An 18,076-nucleotide genomic window follows, 5' to 3' on the forward strand; every position below is an offset into this window, starting at 1 on the left:
CCTTTTCATCATCTACCGTCGGTGGGTCACCTGATAGGATACTGTTTCGCAGATAATTTATGCGGGTCACCTGATAGGATACTGTTTCGCAGATAATTTATGGAAATATAAAATGATAAATAATTTTTAAGAGGAGTTTTCAAGTATCACTTTTCGTGATTTTAGAAATTTAATAATGTTTATAACAATCAATTTTAAATTAAATAATAGATTTTTATTGTTTCTGATCTCATAAATAAAATAATGATACCTACTGTATAAAATATCTCAATCTGACAACTAAATAAAAAATTATTATTGTGTGTGCATGGGGCACATACTATAAGAATCACTTATCAATATATGAAACTGCATTGTTTAGAGAATCACTTAACAATATATGAAACTGCATTGTTCAGAGGGAGGGGAAAAAATTTATGTCATAAGTTTAAGTTAGAGTACAAGAAAAACAAGAAATAGAGTGGATCACACATTTATATAAGTAGGAAAAAAGTTGATGACCTTACAAAAATGAGAAACAAAAATAGTTCCATCACAACCTAAAATACAGGCATAATGCTTTTGCCCTTCAAAGCTTGCTCAAACATTTATTCAAACTTGTCACGTTTGTGCAAGCACCATAAAATCTTTTTTTTGTTCCCTATATGCTTGAAAAATGCTAGAACTATGTCCATCAGTGTACTCTGTTTTGGGATTTTTTTATTGAAGGAGCACCAAAGGTATCATAATTTAGGTGCCGCTGTAACGTGGTGGTGGCAATGGCATGGTCTTGACTATACCACATAAGGGGAAGTTTTCGGGCAAGTTGTATTCGTCTCGGAGAGATCTCTCTGGGGAGAGAACGCTTATGTAGAACTGCTGGCCTAGGTATGATCTTTCCAGCGCCATATTTCTCACATTCCACATTCCAGCATTGTCTAACGTTAACATGATTGCGGCCCATCCTTTTGGATATACTTGTATTGTTGTCCTGCTTAGTGCATCAAGAAGATTGTAGTTCTTCCTCTTGTCTGGAGACCATTTCCCTGCTTCAATGCTGCATAAGTATGTAGATTAGCGTCATTGATTAATTATTAATAGCTGTATATATTACAAGTACTCCCTCCGTCCCACCCAAAACATTTGGGTTGGCACGGAGGTTAAAAAATATATATAAAGTAAGAGTAAATAGTAAGAAAAGTGAAGATAGTGGCGGGATTCATGCATATTTAATATATAAAGTAAGTATAGTGGAGAAAAGTAGATGGGTATTTGAGTTTTATATTATAAGATTTTACTATATTTGGTCAGTTTTGAAAAATAAAGAATTGGATGAGACATCCGAAAAGAAAAGAAAAGTGTGAAGAATTGGTTGAGACGGAGAGAGTAGATGTTATCTGGGTACTTACCCGACGGCAAAGAAGGAGTAACCAGACAAGTGAAATGTCTGAGTGCTCTTCTCATGATTCTCAAATATGATTTCCACAAAATTACGGAAAGTGGAATTGAGAACAACGGGCTCGATTTTGACGTTTTCATCGTCGACTGCTGGGGGGTCATCCTTGATGTTATCGTATTGGAATACCTTGTCAGGAACATCAAAGTACTCAGCAAGCTTGAGCGGAGTCTCTGGGTCAGTATGCGACAAGCCATTGAAGGCATACCTTAGCTTGCCATCGGCTTTTCCAGCTGTGCTTGCCAGCTTGATAGTCCGGGTAATGTTAATACCTCCATAGTGGTAGGAGCCCTGTGGGTTAGGCCTGGCAGCACTGGCTGTCAGGTTCCACCGGAAAGACCTGAACTGGTTGAGTGACCAGGCCCAGCCTGTTGGAGCTTGGGGGAGGTCTGTCGAGGCTGGTCCATTCCCACCTACATACCGGATAGTGGCTGTGGAGGTGAGCACGGACTTTGAAAACCTTGTGGACACCACCATGAAGTAATCTTTCGGTTCCTGATCCATGGTGACCAGAACTGAATAACATTGTCCCACGTGAACATCAAGTGAATCATACATGTTTTGCACGGTGTGGGAGCCTTCAACTTCCACCAACTTCATCTTATGGTTCTGTATCCTGACGTTTAGACTGTACTTAAATCCAACATTACAGAATCTGAAGCGATAGATTTTGCCTGGTTGCAAGTTAAACATAGGCTCATCTTTGTTATCCCCTTTACCCGCCTTACCATTGATGAGAACACCGTCAGGTTTTGCCAAAGTACGCCCCCCATCAAGCTGTTTCTTCAACTCAACATGGCTTTTGCTGTACCAATCTCCAATCATGACCGCGAACTCTGCCTCAGGAGGGTCAAAAGGAATGGGGATAAGGTCACGGCTGTGGATTCGGATGCTGCCATACCCTCCAGCCGCCTTGTGCAGCGCAGTGGAGGGATAGTAAAAGTAGCTCCCAATCTGATCCTTCACTTGGAACTTATAAGTATAATTTGTCCCAGGTGGAATAGGACACGTAGTCCCTGGCAATCCTTCTTGCCAAGAATTCTTCCTTTGCTGAATGCCATGCCAGTGGAACGAGATAGGCTCGTCTATATTATTAAAAACATTCACCCAAACATTATTGTTGGAGGTACCATTGATCATAGGACCCGGGAACTCACCATTGATTGTAATAACCTGTTGGGGAACACCCAGAGGAGAAAGATTTGCATAGGCCACATTCCATGTATAGAACAAGTAAGGATCCTCACCGTGAACGCGACGAAGGAAGAGGCATGATATTAGTAGTAAGCCAAGAACAAGCTCAAATTTCACTCTGCTCATCTTCCTGTGGAAGTAGAAGAACCATATAAAAGGGTTTGTGTAAAAGTATGATCAACAACAACTTATACTTGTGAAAAGTTGTCTGGTGAGTGAATAAAATGGTATTATGGATGAGTGGTAATAAGCTAATAGCCTTATATAATACTTATTCTTGAATCACAGGTTCCCTTGCATTCCGCTCTTCCTTAATTAACCCCGAATTTACTGGTTCCCATACACATATACCATAGACAGACCAACTCACAGATCCTTGTCTTGCTCCTGATTAATCTTTTTGAAACAGTCATCTTGTCTATATTTCACTCATCTAATTATTAGCTCTACTTGCATCATAATATTACCTTGTGTTATTACATGGTTCTAATCTGATATGCAATTTTAATTGAAACAAAACCAAAAATACAAACAATTAGAGACAAAAATGAGGAAAAAAGGGAAATGTAAAACACAAATGCATCAATAAAACAACTATAAAACAGAAAACAGAACATAACATTCACGGATAAAAGTGTTGGACATAAAAAATTTATAACATTAGACAATTTTCCGTTAAATAATATTGTAGCACCATTATATACATATAAAAAAATAGAATTAAAATTGTTCAACACTTTTTTTTCCTTTTTCCCGATGAACATATGCTACTAACATATGTATGCCAAAAAGCCTTTATCATCAACGCAAATATATGCATGTATTATATATCGTTGGAAAACTAGGAAAACTTAATTTAAAATCCTTTTTTTTTCTGACAGGAATTTAAAATCCTTTAATTTCCCTACTTTGGCCTTCCATTTACTTTAGCTATTTAATTGCCAGTTTAAAATGTTACTGATTACTGAAAAACAATTTGATTAACTTCTGAAAGATCATAGTAAAGAGTATATAACAGAGAACATTTTACTGAATACTTGTTTATGAACATACGATATAACATGTTACCGATTACATGTTTATAAACATAAGAGAGACAATATAGTGAGCATATGTTTGAGAACACAGTAAACATACTAATAGTATCAATAATATATATGGTTCTCCAAAGTTGCCTTATAAATAGTTTGCTTAATACAGGGTCAGGCTACAATGGAAGTCCAAGCTGTAAATCGTGCTTCTTTGTCTTACATTGTTCTCTACTCTATTCAGCTTTGGTGTATGCCAAAGATATAACAAACATTTTTACATAGATAAAGGACTCTGCACCTCGATATCATTCGTCTCAGAGACACCATCAACCTTATCTGTCGAGCTTCTTCCCGAACTATTATTAGTTGGCGACTGATCCTCTACGTTGTAATTCCAGAGGTCTTTTAATTCACCTCTTACCCAACCCAATATCACAATCGTTCCTAGGTACACATACAAACACCAGAAAGCAGAAAATAAGAAAATGGAAAACAATAAATCCAAGGTAAAAATTTACTTGTGTAGAAAGCATAGATTATGCCGTCGAAGCAGTATATATGTGTATATCTTACCTAGAGTACATGGAACGAGATACAAAAGAGCTGGTTGGCCTTGGCCGTTCATTAAATACAAAGCTAGGTAAGTGAAAAGAAGGCCTGCAGTAGGAAATCATTATTCGTAACATATGCTTGTAATAAATTTTTGACACTGGAGCTACCCATCCAGTTCAAATACATACATATTTGTGGAGCTGAAATGAACCTCAGCTTTATATCAAGTAATCATGAAGAAAAGTTAACTACAATCAATAATCAGATGATAGATTTTTTCCAGAAAATATATATATAATAATTACTCCAACAGTTTAGATTAGTACGACTAAGAATTCATTTTTCTTCTTGGGACAGCAAATCAAAATCGTAAGTACCAATTTTGGGTGACCACAACTCACAGCTGCTCATCAACCACAACGATAACACAACTCTTGGGATACCAGACTTATGCGGGGTGGTCAGGTACGGAACCCAGCATTTTTAACTAGCCGAATAATACATTCTCTACAATCTTGGTTTTAAACTTCTTTCTCCCACATTGACTTTCTTAATGTCCTCGTACCAGAGTCGAGCGACATAACATGGGTCTGGGTATTGGATCTGAGTCAGATCCTTCATACTAAAATCAGTCACTTCACCTTGCACAAATCTAGTTCAAAATTAAATTTAAGGCATCCTAACAAGTTTATAAAAGCAAGGTTTCAGGAAGACTTGTTTTTATATTATCAATTTTGACTTTATGCTATGAATTTAACATATACAGTTAAGCTTTATACAATATAGTGACAGTCACTATATATACAATATAGTGACAGTCACTATATATACAATATAGTGACTGTCACTATATTGTATATATAGTGACTCTTGTTCAGCATACTTGTATATATGTCCAATTTCGGATCCATATCTAAGAATCCTAAACTCTTTAAAACAAGAGTCTGACACTTCCACTAATGCAATACTTTAGTAGAATGTTCAAACGTCGTCGATGATTTATCCATGTCATGTTTTATAAGAAGCCTACTAGTAATTTATCATTAGATTAAGATGAGAAGCAAATGTACTTGACTCTACTTCAAGTATTTACCAAGAAGACATGAAGCACAATAGTGCGAGAATACACACCTAGTCCATAGCCAGCAATCAACCATAGAAAATATCCATTTGCCAGACCTTTCTTCTTTTCATTGTCATACCTGCACAAATCACACCCGAAAGAGTAATGTTAAAAAAGGAGGAAACAAGAAGCTTCAAATTTTACCAAATGCTTTTTACGGAAAACAGTGAAAGATGAGGAGAATATGTGAGAACCCAAACAGAAGATGTACAATGCAAGAGGTAGATAATATCACCTAACCAAATCATTAAAAATGGGGAATAAATAAGAAGTAGATAGAATGCTTGACCTTTATCCCACACACAACAATCAGGGGCATCACGAGTATAAATAACATGACAAACACCAAAAGAGCAAAAGATAGGAAACATTACAAAAGCAAATTAAATACCGTGCTCAATAGTGATTACACACTGAGGAACACACTTTATGTGGTTGTAAACAACCTCTATGACTTAAGTTTCTGATCCTAGTGTGGTTCCCACTGCGCAGGTATCCAAATTATTGTCTTGGTGGTGGTTCAAGCTTTGATGTTAGATGAAGATGTATGACTGCAGTAAAGAACATAATAAGTCGTTCCTTCGACTAATTTACTTCTCAACCTAGAGCAGAAGGAAAAAGTTGGGTACACGATAATAGACCGCAAGTAGCAAGGACTACTTATTACTTTGGACCATAAATTACCTCCATGAAAAAATCACAAACCATAACTTACTCATTCAAGTATATTTGGCTAGAATGATGACATCAAATTCATTTATGTGCGCTATGTTAGTATAACTATATTGGCTTTTGATTTAAATTTTTCCTTACCCATTCCTTGTCAAGATTTTGTTCTTATCCATACGTTTCTAAATCTGATCAAACTAATGACGACATCCACTAATACACGATGTTTGGCTATTTTCCATCAGACGTTTTATCAGCCACTATCGGTCACCTGGCTGGATTGGACGCAACTCCATAATTATTTTCGTTTTTAGATACTAGATACACATATTACTTGCATCTACCAAAGTACAGAATACCGATGTCATAATAGTTACAAAATAGACAAATCCAAAATAAATTAATATGTAAAACAGGGTAAATGGTAATGCTATGGGTACATATAGTACAATAACATATCTTGTAGAATATATATCAATACATAATCATTCGTGTTCTATTTACAACACGTAGTAACAAAGAATAGAAAAACCTAAAAAAAAAAAAAATGTTTGAGATCCCACAAAAGAAGATAAAATTTGGAAGGCTGTATAAGTACAAGTGAACCAGTTCATTTCTATGTGGGTCATCATGCAATTTTTATATGATGAAAAAAGGGAGGGCAAAGGGAAAGCTGGAAATCCACCTTGCAAATGGTCTAAGCATACAGTGATATCTACGGCAAAGGTAGAAACCTCATTCACAAAGGGGATAAGCATATAGTCTAGTGCAGTACCAAGAAACAAAAAATTCTCAAGTGTAGGCCCGAGAACCCTCAAAATAAATCTCTTATATATCCAAGGGGTTAAATAGCATTTTCGTCACTCAACTGACGCCCAACTTGCAAGTGGGTCATTGAACTCAAAAAACTTTCAAACGAATCATTAAATTCATTATAACTTTCAATCCGGTCACTAAACATTTACAAATTTTCACGGCCGTTAAGTCTCCTTTGACTTTAACAGAATCTGTTAAATTGTTAAATGATCAGATCCAAATAAGCAACCACCTCAGCAGATACCTAAATAACTTGACCTAATCCACACCATTAAATCAGGTGCCAAACTCTAAACCATCAGATACTATAGTCTCATCCGAACTAAAACTATACTGCCTTAATTACTATCCCGATCATAATGAGCCAAACCATATATCATCAAATTCCAAAAAACAATATACTCAAAAACAATATCCACAAAACCTCAAAAACAATATCCACAAACACAAGATAAAACAAAACAACAAAAGTTAAAGATGATGAACCCCGAAACCCCCTTCTTCCCCACCCATCATCCTCGCTCACCCCGAACACCTTCAAAATCTCCGCAATCTTACTCTCATCCAGCACCGTACTTCTCATCTCTAGCAACATACAAGTCTTTGTCGATTCTTTCACTGAAATTTTTGGGGCCGTGGGATCGGTCTTCATGATCTCAAGCTTCTTGGAGGCTTCACATAGGATGGTTGTACAAATTCAAGGCCATTTATTTGTAAGTGTGAAGATGATGATGGTGTAGATGTATATTAATTAATTTTAGTTTACTATGTGTTGTTAATTAGGAAAAGGGTTCATATATAAATAATTGGGTTATGGGTCGGGTGAAAATACATAACTGATGTGTACATGACATTTGTACTGATTTGGACAACTCATCATGCCAACTCATCTTTCCGTCGAGTTTTTAACGTTACTAACGGCAAGTGACCTAATTGAAAGTTTTAAAGAGTTTAGTTATTTGACTGAAAGCTTTTTCAGTTGGATGACCCAATTGCAAGTTCGTGGTCAGTTGAATGACCAAACTGCCATTTAACCCTATATCCAAGTTTCACACATTCAGACATGTTTATGGCCACTGTAGAAATTATATACAAAATTAATGATCAAAATATTGGATCTTATGCCAATGAAAGAGGTTAAGGCACTTTAGTTTACAGTTTACCTCAGAGAAAATGCAACAAGCAAACCGGGGAACACAAGGTCCCCAAATCCAATCATGTTATATCCACCAAAAGGATCAAAAAACCGAGGGACTCTCAAAAGCATTGGAATAGATTCCCCGCCACTATTATCACCTTCAGCAACCTACAAACAAAAGATGAGAGCAAATGAGGGATTTGCTTACATAAGCGGGGCACTAACTATAGAAAATCGAAGTGAGACACAGGTTCCTAAGAATTATAAATAAGTTATAAATTTCAGAATATAAATCCCCTAGTCGCACACAGATGATCTGACTCTACGCTATCTTTGGCACATTTCATGTTTTCCCTTCTCTTATGCAGGTTTCATTTTCAAGTGTGTGTGTGTGTGTGTAGTCCCAAAATTAATGCCTACAGCTCAACTTTGCAAGACGATTAACTTCACTATAATTATTTTCAAAATTTCAACTAAAACTTGTTGTTTAAAGTATTTTTCCCTTGTTACAGCTTTTGGTTAGAAAATGTTGGTGCCACCTACTGATGATTATTAAATAAGATCTTTCAACCTTATTAATGAGACCGTGAAAGCATATTCTGGTGACATGTTAATCATAAGACTCAATAAGGCAGAGAGTCGTTAAGCACGCTCTTAGAGGCATACAAAGTGTTGAGGCATCACAAGATGATTCTTAGTCTCACTAATTGTTTTTTTTGGTGTAGGTTCTGGAAAGTTTTTAGACATTGAAGCATCTAGAATCTGGAAAGTTTTTAGGCATAGAGGCACCGAAGCCAACAATGATAAGCTCTGGGCTATCCTAACATCATCAATAACTTAATTTATGCCTAGCCAATTTGATTGTCTTAAAAACTATAAAGGCGAACTTAAAAATCTGACACTTTGAAATTCTTTCTCACTGTGGACAAAAGATGATAAGTCACTAAATAGCAACAGAAAGTATTTTAATAAATTAAGGAAACGTACATGGATAGCATGAATGTCAATAAAATCAAAAAAGCCAAAGTAGAGGAAAACAAAACTTACTGCAATCATAACACTGTTGCCGAATATTTCAGGAGACAGAAAAACCCAAAAGATGTCATAAAGGAAAGCACAGCAAAGAAGCACAGTAGCGACCTGAAGACAATAAAATAATATAAGAATAATGTGACGCCGTTTAGCTGATATACGTCATGAATTACTATGCTACCTTTATATTTGGTAACTGAGCCAATTGCAGAACTGTTATGATCAAAAAGATACCCTGACAACAGATCAAGTCATATTAATTATTTGAGAAGTATAGATATAGAAAACAAAGTAAAATAAGGTCAAAATAATTTGAAATCATTGATTCAGTATCAATAATCAGATTTGGATGAGAATCAAAACACAATTGACACTCAATAGCTCTGTCTGCTATCCATAAAGAAAATTTATATAATATTAGTGTTTCCAGATTATGATCTTTTGCTTCCAACATCTCATAGTGTGTTTACCAAGGGACACCAACCAAAACAAGTCAAATGAATATCATTCGTCACAACTTTTATTGACCGGTAAGCATTGCTGTTAAAAATTAAATTATAAATTTCGAACTACATACTAGTACGTGCTTCGCACGGGTTTAAGACTAGTATATATAATTCAAGAAGACACTTTATAACGAAAATGCATAGTAATTAAAGTAATTCAATTATCAAACTTATTATAGAAATAATAATAAATATGTAAAAGAAACAAGCAGCTTGTAGAAATATATAAGGAAACGTATTCAGTGTTTGTGCTCAAAATTCACTAATCACATAAACAAATCAGACACACACACATGCTGCATATGTTTACATATATAACATACAGTACACATCTTAATCAATACATCGGCAACGAGAACTGGTAATCGGTAACAGAAAAGGAGATAGAATGGCGATTCTCCTTCCTTTCTCAGTCGTCTCTTCAGATTAATGCAAGCCTGAATTAACTTAACTGGTAGGGCAAAGTTAACCATGTAATTACAAACTATGCTATTCCTGCATCCCCACAAATCTGATCCGTAAAAGGCAGGGATACGCCGGGTGGCGCACCACGTACGTATTTGGCTGCGTCCCCGTACCCAAACGTAGCCGGTGCGTGGTGCGATGGGTAAGTGGCGCGCCCTACTTTCTAGGTTATAAGTGATACATGGCAATAGGCTATTAGGAAAGAAAGAATCGGAAAGAGAAAGAAAAGAAAGAGCACAACCAAAAGTACAAGAATATAGAACTAACCAGTGGGAGGATAAAAACAAGACAGTCAGCGAGGGAAAAAGCTATACAGTTTGAAGTCATTTACAATGTTACATACTGAACTAGGGTTCATTTTCGTAAATCGTAACACATCTTAAACTGGTCAGCATCTATAAATTTGGGCACGAGTTGCTCCTTTCCTGCACCATAATGCCATGTTGTTGACTCCTTCATGCCATGATAACAATTTCATACGAGTTCAATAAACACCTAAGTATATTATAATAAACTATATCTTTTGTTTGGATGTTTGACGATTTTAATTTGGTATATAGTGCTAATACACGATTGTCTTTCAGTTAGTAGAGTGTGAACTGAGCTTTAGGCATGTTCATGGTTCTAGGTGAAATTACATTTACTCCTCGATCAACTCAGGGATAGTTCAACTTATTGCCAAAGCAGTGTAGTTGTTATACAATGGCACTCTTCTCTAGTGCATCGTATCTCCAACCTCATTCCATAAGGGAAAAAAAAATCATACGGAACCTTTAAGAACCAGTCGTCCAAAAAATTTGTTCTGCCAATGGACACTGAAAAACAGCACCAGGCATGTGCTCTTCATACTCCCTACAAATCCTACAGAATAAGCCTCAAGGAAAGATATTTGTAACCCTTCAGAACAAAAGAGCTCAGTCTAGCATCACAATCATACCGATTCCCTGAATGAAGCAAGAATGAGCCCCTCCTCGGAACCTTACCGACCACCATTTTTATTTTTTTCTATCTCGTGCACAGGTTTAGGTTCGGAACTTAATTTGAAAGCCATATTCTGACCCGGTGGTATTTTTGCACCCATGTATGTGCCAAGAAATGGTTTGACACAATATAAGAGAGAAGATTTCCACCGATACTATTTTCAAACACAAAATATAACAAAGAAACTATTGTAATTTACAAAAAACGTGCAAATATAGTACGGAGATCATCAAAGAATGGTAAAATACACCACCAATAACAGTCCTCGATGGCAAAATACTGTTAGTAGCTCCTTTTGTTTAGACATATTATTTATAACTACTTATAGCAACTTTGCCAAACTACATGTTTAGATAAGTAACTGAATCACGTCTCATATAGGATGTAGTTAACCAATCTAGAATAGAATAGTAGTAATGATTAGGCTTACAAGAATGTCTTGTCCAATCCAAGAATATGATGCCTTCCGATGTGCAGCCCAGAAAACCGTAAATGCAAAGCAGCAGACCAAAACAATTAAAGAGAAAATAGAGACATTTCCGAATACCGGAACATTCACTTTTCTTTTCCCCAAGTTTCTCCATTTACTAATCAACAAGCAACAAGAAAAACAAGAAAGCACAAGTCAAAAGCAGACAATTAGGTGTTTGATCAAACTAAACCAATAGAATTCAAGTATACCTTAACACAAGAGATACTACACAATTATGCATTCCCTGATAACAAAAGAAAAGTTATTGTCACAAATTTTATTGAGACTTAAGTTATATTTTGAACTAAAGCAGGCAACTGGCTTGCACACAAAACTGGATGGTTAATTCCATATAAAACTATATCTGCACACAAAGCAGATAATTAAGTGTTTGATAACATGAAAACAATAGAACTCTTAACACAAGAGATACTACACAATTATGCATTCCCTGATAACAAAAATATTTATTGTTACAAATTTTATTGAGACTTCAGGTTATAATTCAAACTAAACCAGGCAACTGGTTTGCACGCAAAACAGGATGTTTAATCCACATATAAAACCATAAGTTCCCTTTTTAATCTCCTCAGTTTAGGAAATTAGTTATTTATTAACTAGAGATATCCTTCTTAACAATAAGAAGTTTTCTAGGCTGATATGTTATATAACATAGTAAATTTCTAGAGCTGAAAGGCAATATGTTATAGGGTTTACTTCCTCATAACTGGCCCATGTTGACCACAATGCAAGGAAAAGATCAAAGATAGTTTGTAAACTATATAAAATAAAAACACTGAAAGAGAAACTGGGTGGGCATATAACAGTAAACCGTTTTGCTCAATAACAACAAATATGAGGAACTTCGTACCTAGGACCAAAAAAATAGGTCAAAGTACCTGAAACTATACCATTGCCATCAAAGGTGTCTCCAAAGAACTTTAAGAATGCCATCTCGCAAGTCTCTTACTTTTTCTCAACTATATAGAACGCCAACAAAGGGTATATATACATCCATTAAGTGTATGTCCACTAATGCAGAGTTTACTGGGTTTAGTGTTTAAGGTTCAGAAATTACTTGGAATCTTGTTCGTCTAGAAAACACACTTTCTAAATGCAGATTGTTAAAATGAGAAATCCCTATGACCAAAAACACTTCACATATGCACACAGCCAAACATTTGCTCTAGAGCCATGATCAACAAAATTTCTAAAGATAAAACCATTATGACCAACAATACCTGGATACCACCAATGCAGAAAAGTACAATCAGCAACCACACAAACCAAGATGACATAAAATAATACAGCAGAAGCAGAAATGTGGATGCTGTGATGACGAAAACAACGGCACTCATCACATTAATTTCAACAACTTCTTCATCATCTTCATCGGTCTCTGAGGATTCCTGGTAAAAAAAAAGAGGGGAAAAATGTAAGCCAGATAGCCATAATCGTTTATTGTATGTACTCATTTAGATCGATCATGACGCGAACAAACACAAGACCAAAAAGAACCTAAAGCTATTAATCTTTCTTCTCAACCCAAGTTCACACTTGTTCAACTTTTCATGGGATCATTCACTTTTTTCAATAATTTTTTAGGTATAACTGGATATATGTTGCAATAATATTGCTAGTTACCGCTAGAGGATTTCTGATATATCCCAAAAGCATAAAGAGGACCTTCTAATTTGGTAGGGAATATGGTTTTTGGGTATCCATAAAAACCAAAATATATTTTCCTGTTGAGACCAAAACGTTAAAAGCCTGTAATCCAACAATATTTAGTAGTTGAACCTGTTGTGGTGTAGTTTAAGCCCAATGGGGCCCAGGGGATCCATTGTGATGTCCACCAATTCTAATCTCTAGATGTGTCCTCGTTCTCTATCAGTCTATCTAATCCTTTATTATATCTCTCCAAATACTCTCTAATCACTATCTACATTACTGATCACTTATTTTGTGCCAATATCCTTTATAAAATAAAAGGCAAACTAATAAATTAAATTAAAAACCTTCTGTGACAGTTGGCTATAGCTCCCCTCAATTTTATCGCATACTGTTAAGCCTTTCCAAAGTGAAGCACAAGTTACGGTCCCAACAGCCATAAACCATAAAAATAGCACTGACATATCCAGCACTGGACGAACAGGTGCATAAAGTAGTAATTCCACTACATTTGAAATGAAGAGATCATCAGTAACAAACCAAATAAAGGTAGATACCCAAGACTAGAGAACAACAATCTAAATGTACAGGAGTCCTTTTACAGTTCCAACTATTGTTCTACTTAAGAACAGGAGTATAGAATGTTAGCATGCTGTCTAAATTATGATACTCAAATTAAAAATGCAGTTAAAAAGTCGACAAGTAGCAGGTACACTAAGGTTTGATAGAACTGGTATAAGTATAACTAAGATAGTTTACCACTTAACCTTACCTTTTTAGGTATGCATTGCAGCCACTACGAGAAGAAACATGTACGAGGGTATAAAATAACTTCGTACCAGGTTTATGTCAATTCATGCTCTGTTATTCCGTAAATGCCCGAATACAACCCATAAGCAAGCAAGAGCTACACGCTTGGTTTAATTACATGGTCATTAGCAACTTAAAAAGGGAAGGGGGGGGGGGGGGGGGGGACTTCGATCTGCCAGAGCCACAGAAGACGATCTCAGAGAAATAATGTGATGTACCGAATAATATTATATTATTATGATTGCATAATACAATTTTGGTAAACTACTAAAGAAAATCAAAGTCAATAGAACAATTCTATTTGGTTTAGACCTCTCCCGGAAGAACTATATATACTGACTGGGTGCATATTTAATGCTACTCATCAAAAGTCCAAGATACTTTCCAATGATTAAGGAAATGCTACTACAGAATTTAGACTAAATATCTTGGTAGTCTAATAGCCAAAAAAGATGACTAACAGCATTCAAATTCCTTTATCCTAAAATTCAAAGCTTACCACTGCTTCCACCAGCCAAAGCCTTGCTTAGAACCTCCCCATCCGACTTTGTGACGACCACAGATGGAATACTGATATTAAGGGTTTTAGTGTGGGGACAATCCATCACAGGTAGCCCATCTGAGAAGTGTGGTAATTAGTAAAGACATGATATATTTCAATAAGCTGGTCAAAAATAATTATAATAAAATATCAAGTTAAAGCTCCGTTTCTTTGACGGGAATAACTTGATTTTATAAAATATTCACTGGGAAGATAATTTCCCGGAAAATGATTTCTCAGAATTATACTTGTCCAAAAATTATTTTCAGGGAAAATATTTTTTCGGAAATTATTTTCCAGGATACGATTTTCCATGATTTGACTGTCATGAAAAAAAAACGAAATATTGTTAGAAACTCTTCAAATTGGAAAATGTTTTCCTTTTTAAAGAGGGGAAGTCATTTCCAGAAATTAATAGCATTTTTAAAAGGAATCTTCCTCCGGAAAACATTTTATGCCAAAAACCAAACAAACGCTGGAATTTTTTTTCCATATTTCTAATTTTCCAGCATTTGTATGACTTCTGGAAAATGTTTTCCAGAAGCTAAACAAACACCAGAAAAACAGGAAAATATTTTCCAGAAAAACAAATGGAGCCTAAGTTAGTCAAAAATACATTCAGGAGTTCAAAAGCTACCTGCTTCACTATTTATCACCAACATTCCAGATGCACCTCCTGATTGTGCCACTTCAGCTTTTGTTGAGAAATCACAGACCCCGCGTTGACATACTGCAATAGATCCAGATAACTGCTAACATATAAGGAGAAGTATATTTCAACCAGTTGTTATACACGAACCTATGTGTGTGAATTATTTTATCTTCAAACTTTTATATCTATAGAGAGTGCATGTGCAGATACACACAATATGCTCATAGTATCCGTCCATGAAGTTCTATCAAGCATTTTTTGCATCGAGTGATAGTCAAGCCTCTAAAGCATTTTCTGTTCAGGAGAATTGAGATTTAAAACTTAGCATTAGGTTCAAGCACAGTACTGAAAACAAAGTGCAAATTACATCTTGATAAGCTCAATGTATACCTTTTTCACATCAAACTTATAAACTCGTTATAAACCTTATTATACACAAAACTTTATGATTTTTAAGTTTTTAACTACAGTCAGCTCCTAATAAATACAAATTATGATATCTAAGGATTTTTATTGGAAATCAACTCATAAAATCTAGACAACAATATATATGTGTCAAGTGATAATGAGCACCAGAAGAAAATAATAGAACCTAAACAATTAATAGGCATAAAACTGGAATTGATAATAAGACGCAAAGTTTTCGAGAGATTCGTTCGCTCCCACAACTATACTACACTTTACAATTCTCAATGCCTGGATCTCTCAAGAGTCAAGACCCTCTCCTGCATTTACTTCTTTCTCACGAGGAATATCAGAGGAGTTAAACAGATGTTTTCAGATACAAAGATGCATAGATGGAAATGGCTTTAAAAATGGCCACACATTTGCAACACTATTAGACACAGTAACACACATTTGCATCACTACTGTAAAATACCAGGACAAAAAAAACACATTTGTCAAAAATGACAAGAAATAAATATGACATGACATGTGTTTACGTGTTGAGTAAAAACCTCTGAAGAAAGGTTGGAACAGCAGTCTACGGGTTGCGGAATAATAGCAGGTAGTCTAATCCCTTCTTTCTCATGTACAGGTAATGTGCCACCAAATAATGCACCTAGGCCTTGAATATTCTCGCCTTCAGTTCCATTAACCCAAATCCTAATTATGACCTGAATAAGATTCATCAAAATAGCCACAGCATTAGCAAAACTATAACCACGTGTCAAAATAAAAGATTCTACCGAGCTAAAATATAGCAACAACACAAAACCGACCAGTTCCATCCAACACTCATCGTAGCATGTGAAAATTGAAGTAGCCTCATACAAAACAAGTCAAACTATAAACAATAATGAACAGCAAAAACCAATTGTAACCTTCGATTAGGTTTTTACACGTTTCGTATATAACATCCCAATATAAATTCGAACCCTAACCGTTAGTGCCACTAGTCTATCAAAAAATCATACTATTAAAATTCCCATCTAGAATTGCTTTTCTCTGTGTTAATTAGTACTATAGTTATCATTCTGGCCATATCATTATCTTTATGTTCGTCTTTATCATGTCGTTTGATAATTAGAAATTCATCGAATAATGACGAATTCAAGAAACGAGTAAATTAACCTCTTGTGCAGCGGTGCGGCAAGCAGAAGAAGAATCGGAAGCGGCACAAAAAGCAGTGGAGAGTGAACATAATAAGAAGAAGAGTATCGTGTATGATGCCGCCATTAGCCCAGACTGGCTTGGATCTCAATCTGGAGGATGAGTCTGTATATAAGTCAACTCCCGCCGAACTGCTTACTCAATCCCATTTTACCGGGACGGCGTTATCTCAAAGAAAAAAAAACAAGACTTTCTTTTTTTTTTCATGCCGAACCGACCGACAGAACGGAAATAATTTTAAGATCTTAAAGCAAGTCCAAAAGTGTCTTAATAAATGTTTTATAAAAATAATAAAATATGATGTTCTGATAGTTTAAGACATTATTTGTAGGGATGGCAGAAAAAACCGATCCGAATGGATACCCGACCTTTTCGATCCGAATGGATTTTACCGAACCCGATATTTTGAATTTGGATTTGGATTTGGATTTGATTTTTAGACCCGAACGAGTTTGGATTTGGATTTGGATATTAGGTATTCCGTATCGAAACCCGACCCGAAATCCGAACCCGATCCAAACCCGAAATCCGAAAAAAAATCCGAATAATATCAATTATAAATTATATATTATTTATAATCTTTTGGTCCATGATATCTATAAATACTTATAATTTCAATTTACAGTATTATTTAATAATATTATATATTATAGTAAATTACTAAATAGTAAATAAATACAGTATCTACCTTTTCAATTACCAGGCTTATTAGGGTTTGTCTTCTTCTAGAATCCATTGTATCTCTATCCATCCATCTCTTCATCTATCTTAGCGTTTCAATTCACATCGACAAACCCTAGTCTTGAATTTTAATTCAATTATTATGTGTGAAGATGATGCAAGAGAGTGGAGTAATTCCACCACAGATGGCTCCGATGGCGATCGAACCCCAGCAACAACAACAATACCAGCACGCGCCGCCGCCGATGAATTAAGAGCAGTGGATGATGATGTAGGCTCACGCCCAGGCTCAACAGTCTCCTCAGGCCGTCGTCCCGCCGCCGTACTACTCGGCGTCTCCTGCGTCTGCCTCGGATGAGATTCACTCGCTTTGGTGTTTGGATAATTCGGGTTTGGATAAACCCGAACCCGATCCGAAAGCCGTTGGATCGGGTTCGGGTTTTGTTTTTCAAATCCAAACGGGTTCGGATCGGGTTCGAGTTTGGTAAAAATTTTCGGGTTCGGGTTCGGATATCACAGATATCCGAACCGACCCGACCCGTTGTCATCCCTAATTATTTGTATACATTCACTCTAACAAAAAGTCTTATCCACAAGTCCTATTATTAATATATTAATATTAATATTTTGAATGAAAAAATAGAGGGAAAAGTAAAGGGGAGAGAATGATAATATTTTATTATTAAAAGTGAA

At 35.8% G+C, this 18,076-nt stretch overlaps 2 protein-coding genes across 7 annotated transcripts; both read right to left on the reverse strand.

Moving 5' to 3' along the window:
• Positions 1–401: 401 nt before the first annotated feature.
• LOC108202009 (L-ascorbate oxidase homolog) lies at positions 402–2,867 on the reverse strand. The gene is made up of 2 exons (XM_017370371.2): positions 1,389–2,867; positions 402–1,036 (listed from the first exon to the last, which is right to left on the reverse strand). Exons 1-2 carry the CDS (start codon positions 2,753–2,755, stop codon positions 730–732), a joined length of 1,674 nt encoding a protein of 557 aa, XP_017225860.1. The 5' UTR covers positions 2,756–2,867; the 3' UTR covers positions 402–729.
• An 890-nt stretch (positions 2,868–3,757) lies between these two features.
• On the reverse strand, positions 3,758–16,916 carry LOC108202019 (signal peptide peptidase-like 3). 6 transcript variants are annotated; one of them, XM_017370419.2, is made up of 14 exons: positions 16,664–16,916; positions 16,048–16,206; positions 15,074–15,185; positions 14,395–14,514; positions 13,433–13,590; positions 12,656–12,823; positions 11,624–11,658; positions 11,373–11,529; positions 9,172–9,225; positions 9,006–9,098; positions 7,984–8,126; positions 5,344–5,414; positions 4,234–4,317; positions 3,758–4,104 (listed from the first exon to the last, which is right to left on the reverse strand). In XM_017370419.2, exons 1-14 carry the CDS (start codon positions 16,766–16,768, stop codon positions 3,935–3,937), a joined length of 1,629 nt encoding a protein of 542 aa, XP_017225908.1. In that variant the 5' UTR covers positions 16,769–16,916; the 3' UTR covers positions 3,758–3,934. The 6 variants fall into 6 exon arrangements, with proteins under 6 accessions (XP_017225908.1, XP_017225894.1, XP_017225879.1 ...); XM_017370405.2 differs by having other exon boundaries at positions 15,074–15,188; positions 16,664–16,901; XM_017370390.2 differs by having other exon boundaries at positions 16,033–16,206; positions 16,664–16,901.
• Between the last annotated feature and the right edge of the window lie 1,160 nt (positions 16,917–18,076).

Source organism: Daucus carota, chromosome 8, assembly GCF_001625215.2.
Source record: "Daucus carota subsp. sativus chromosome 8, DH1 v3.0, whole genome shotgun sequence".
In the NCBI taxonomy this organism is placed as follows: Eukaryota; Viridiplantae; Streptophyta; class Magnoliopsida; order Apiales; family Apiaceae; genus Daucus; species Daucus carota.

Coding starts and splice junctions, on each gene's coding strand:
- LOC108202009 (XM_017370371.2), bottom strand. CDS start 2,755: ATGAGCAGAGTGAAATTTGAGCTTGTTCTTGGCTTACTACTAATATCA. Junction 1,037..1,388: donor TACTCCTTCTTTGCCGTCGG/GTAAGTACCCAG, acceptor ATACTTATGCAG/CATTGAAGCAGGGAAATGGT.
- LOC108202019 (XM_064083012.1), bottom strand. CDS start 16,768: ATGGCGGCATCATACACGATACTCTTCTTCTTATTATGTTCACTCTCC. Junction 15,189..16,032: donor CAGAGGTTTTTACTCAACAC/GTAAACACATGT, acceptor CTTATATGTTAG/CAGTTATCTGGATCTATTGC. Junction 9,099..9,171: donor CTCAGTTACCAAATATAAAG/GTAGCATAGTAA, acceptor TATTGTCTTCAG/GTCGCTACTGTGCTTCTTTG.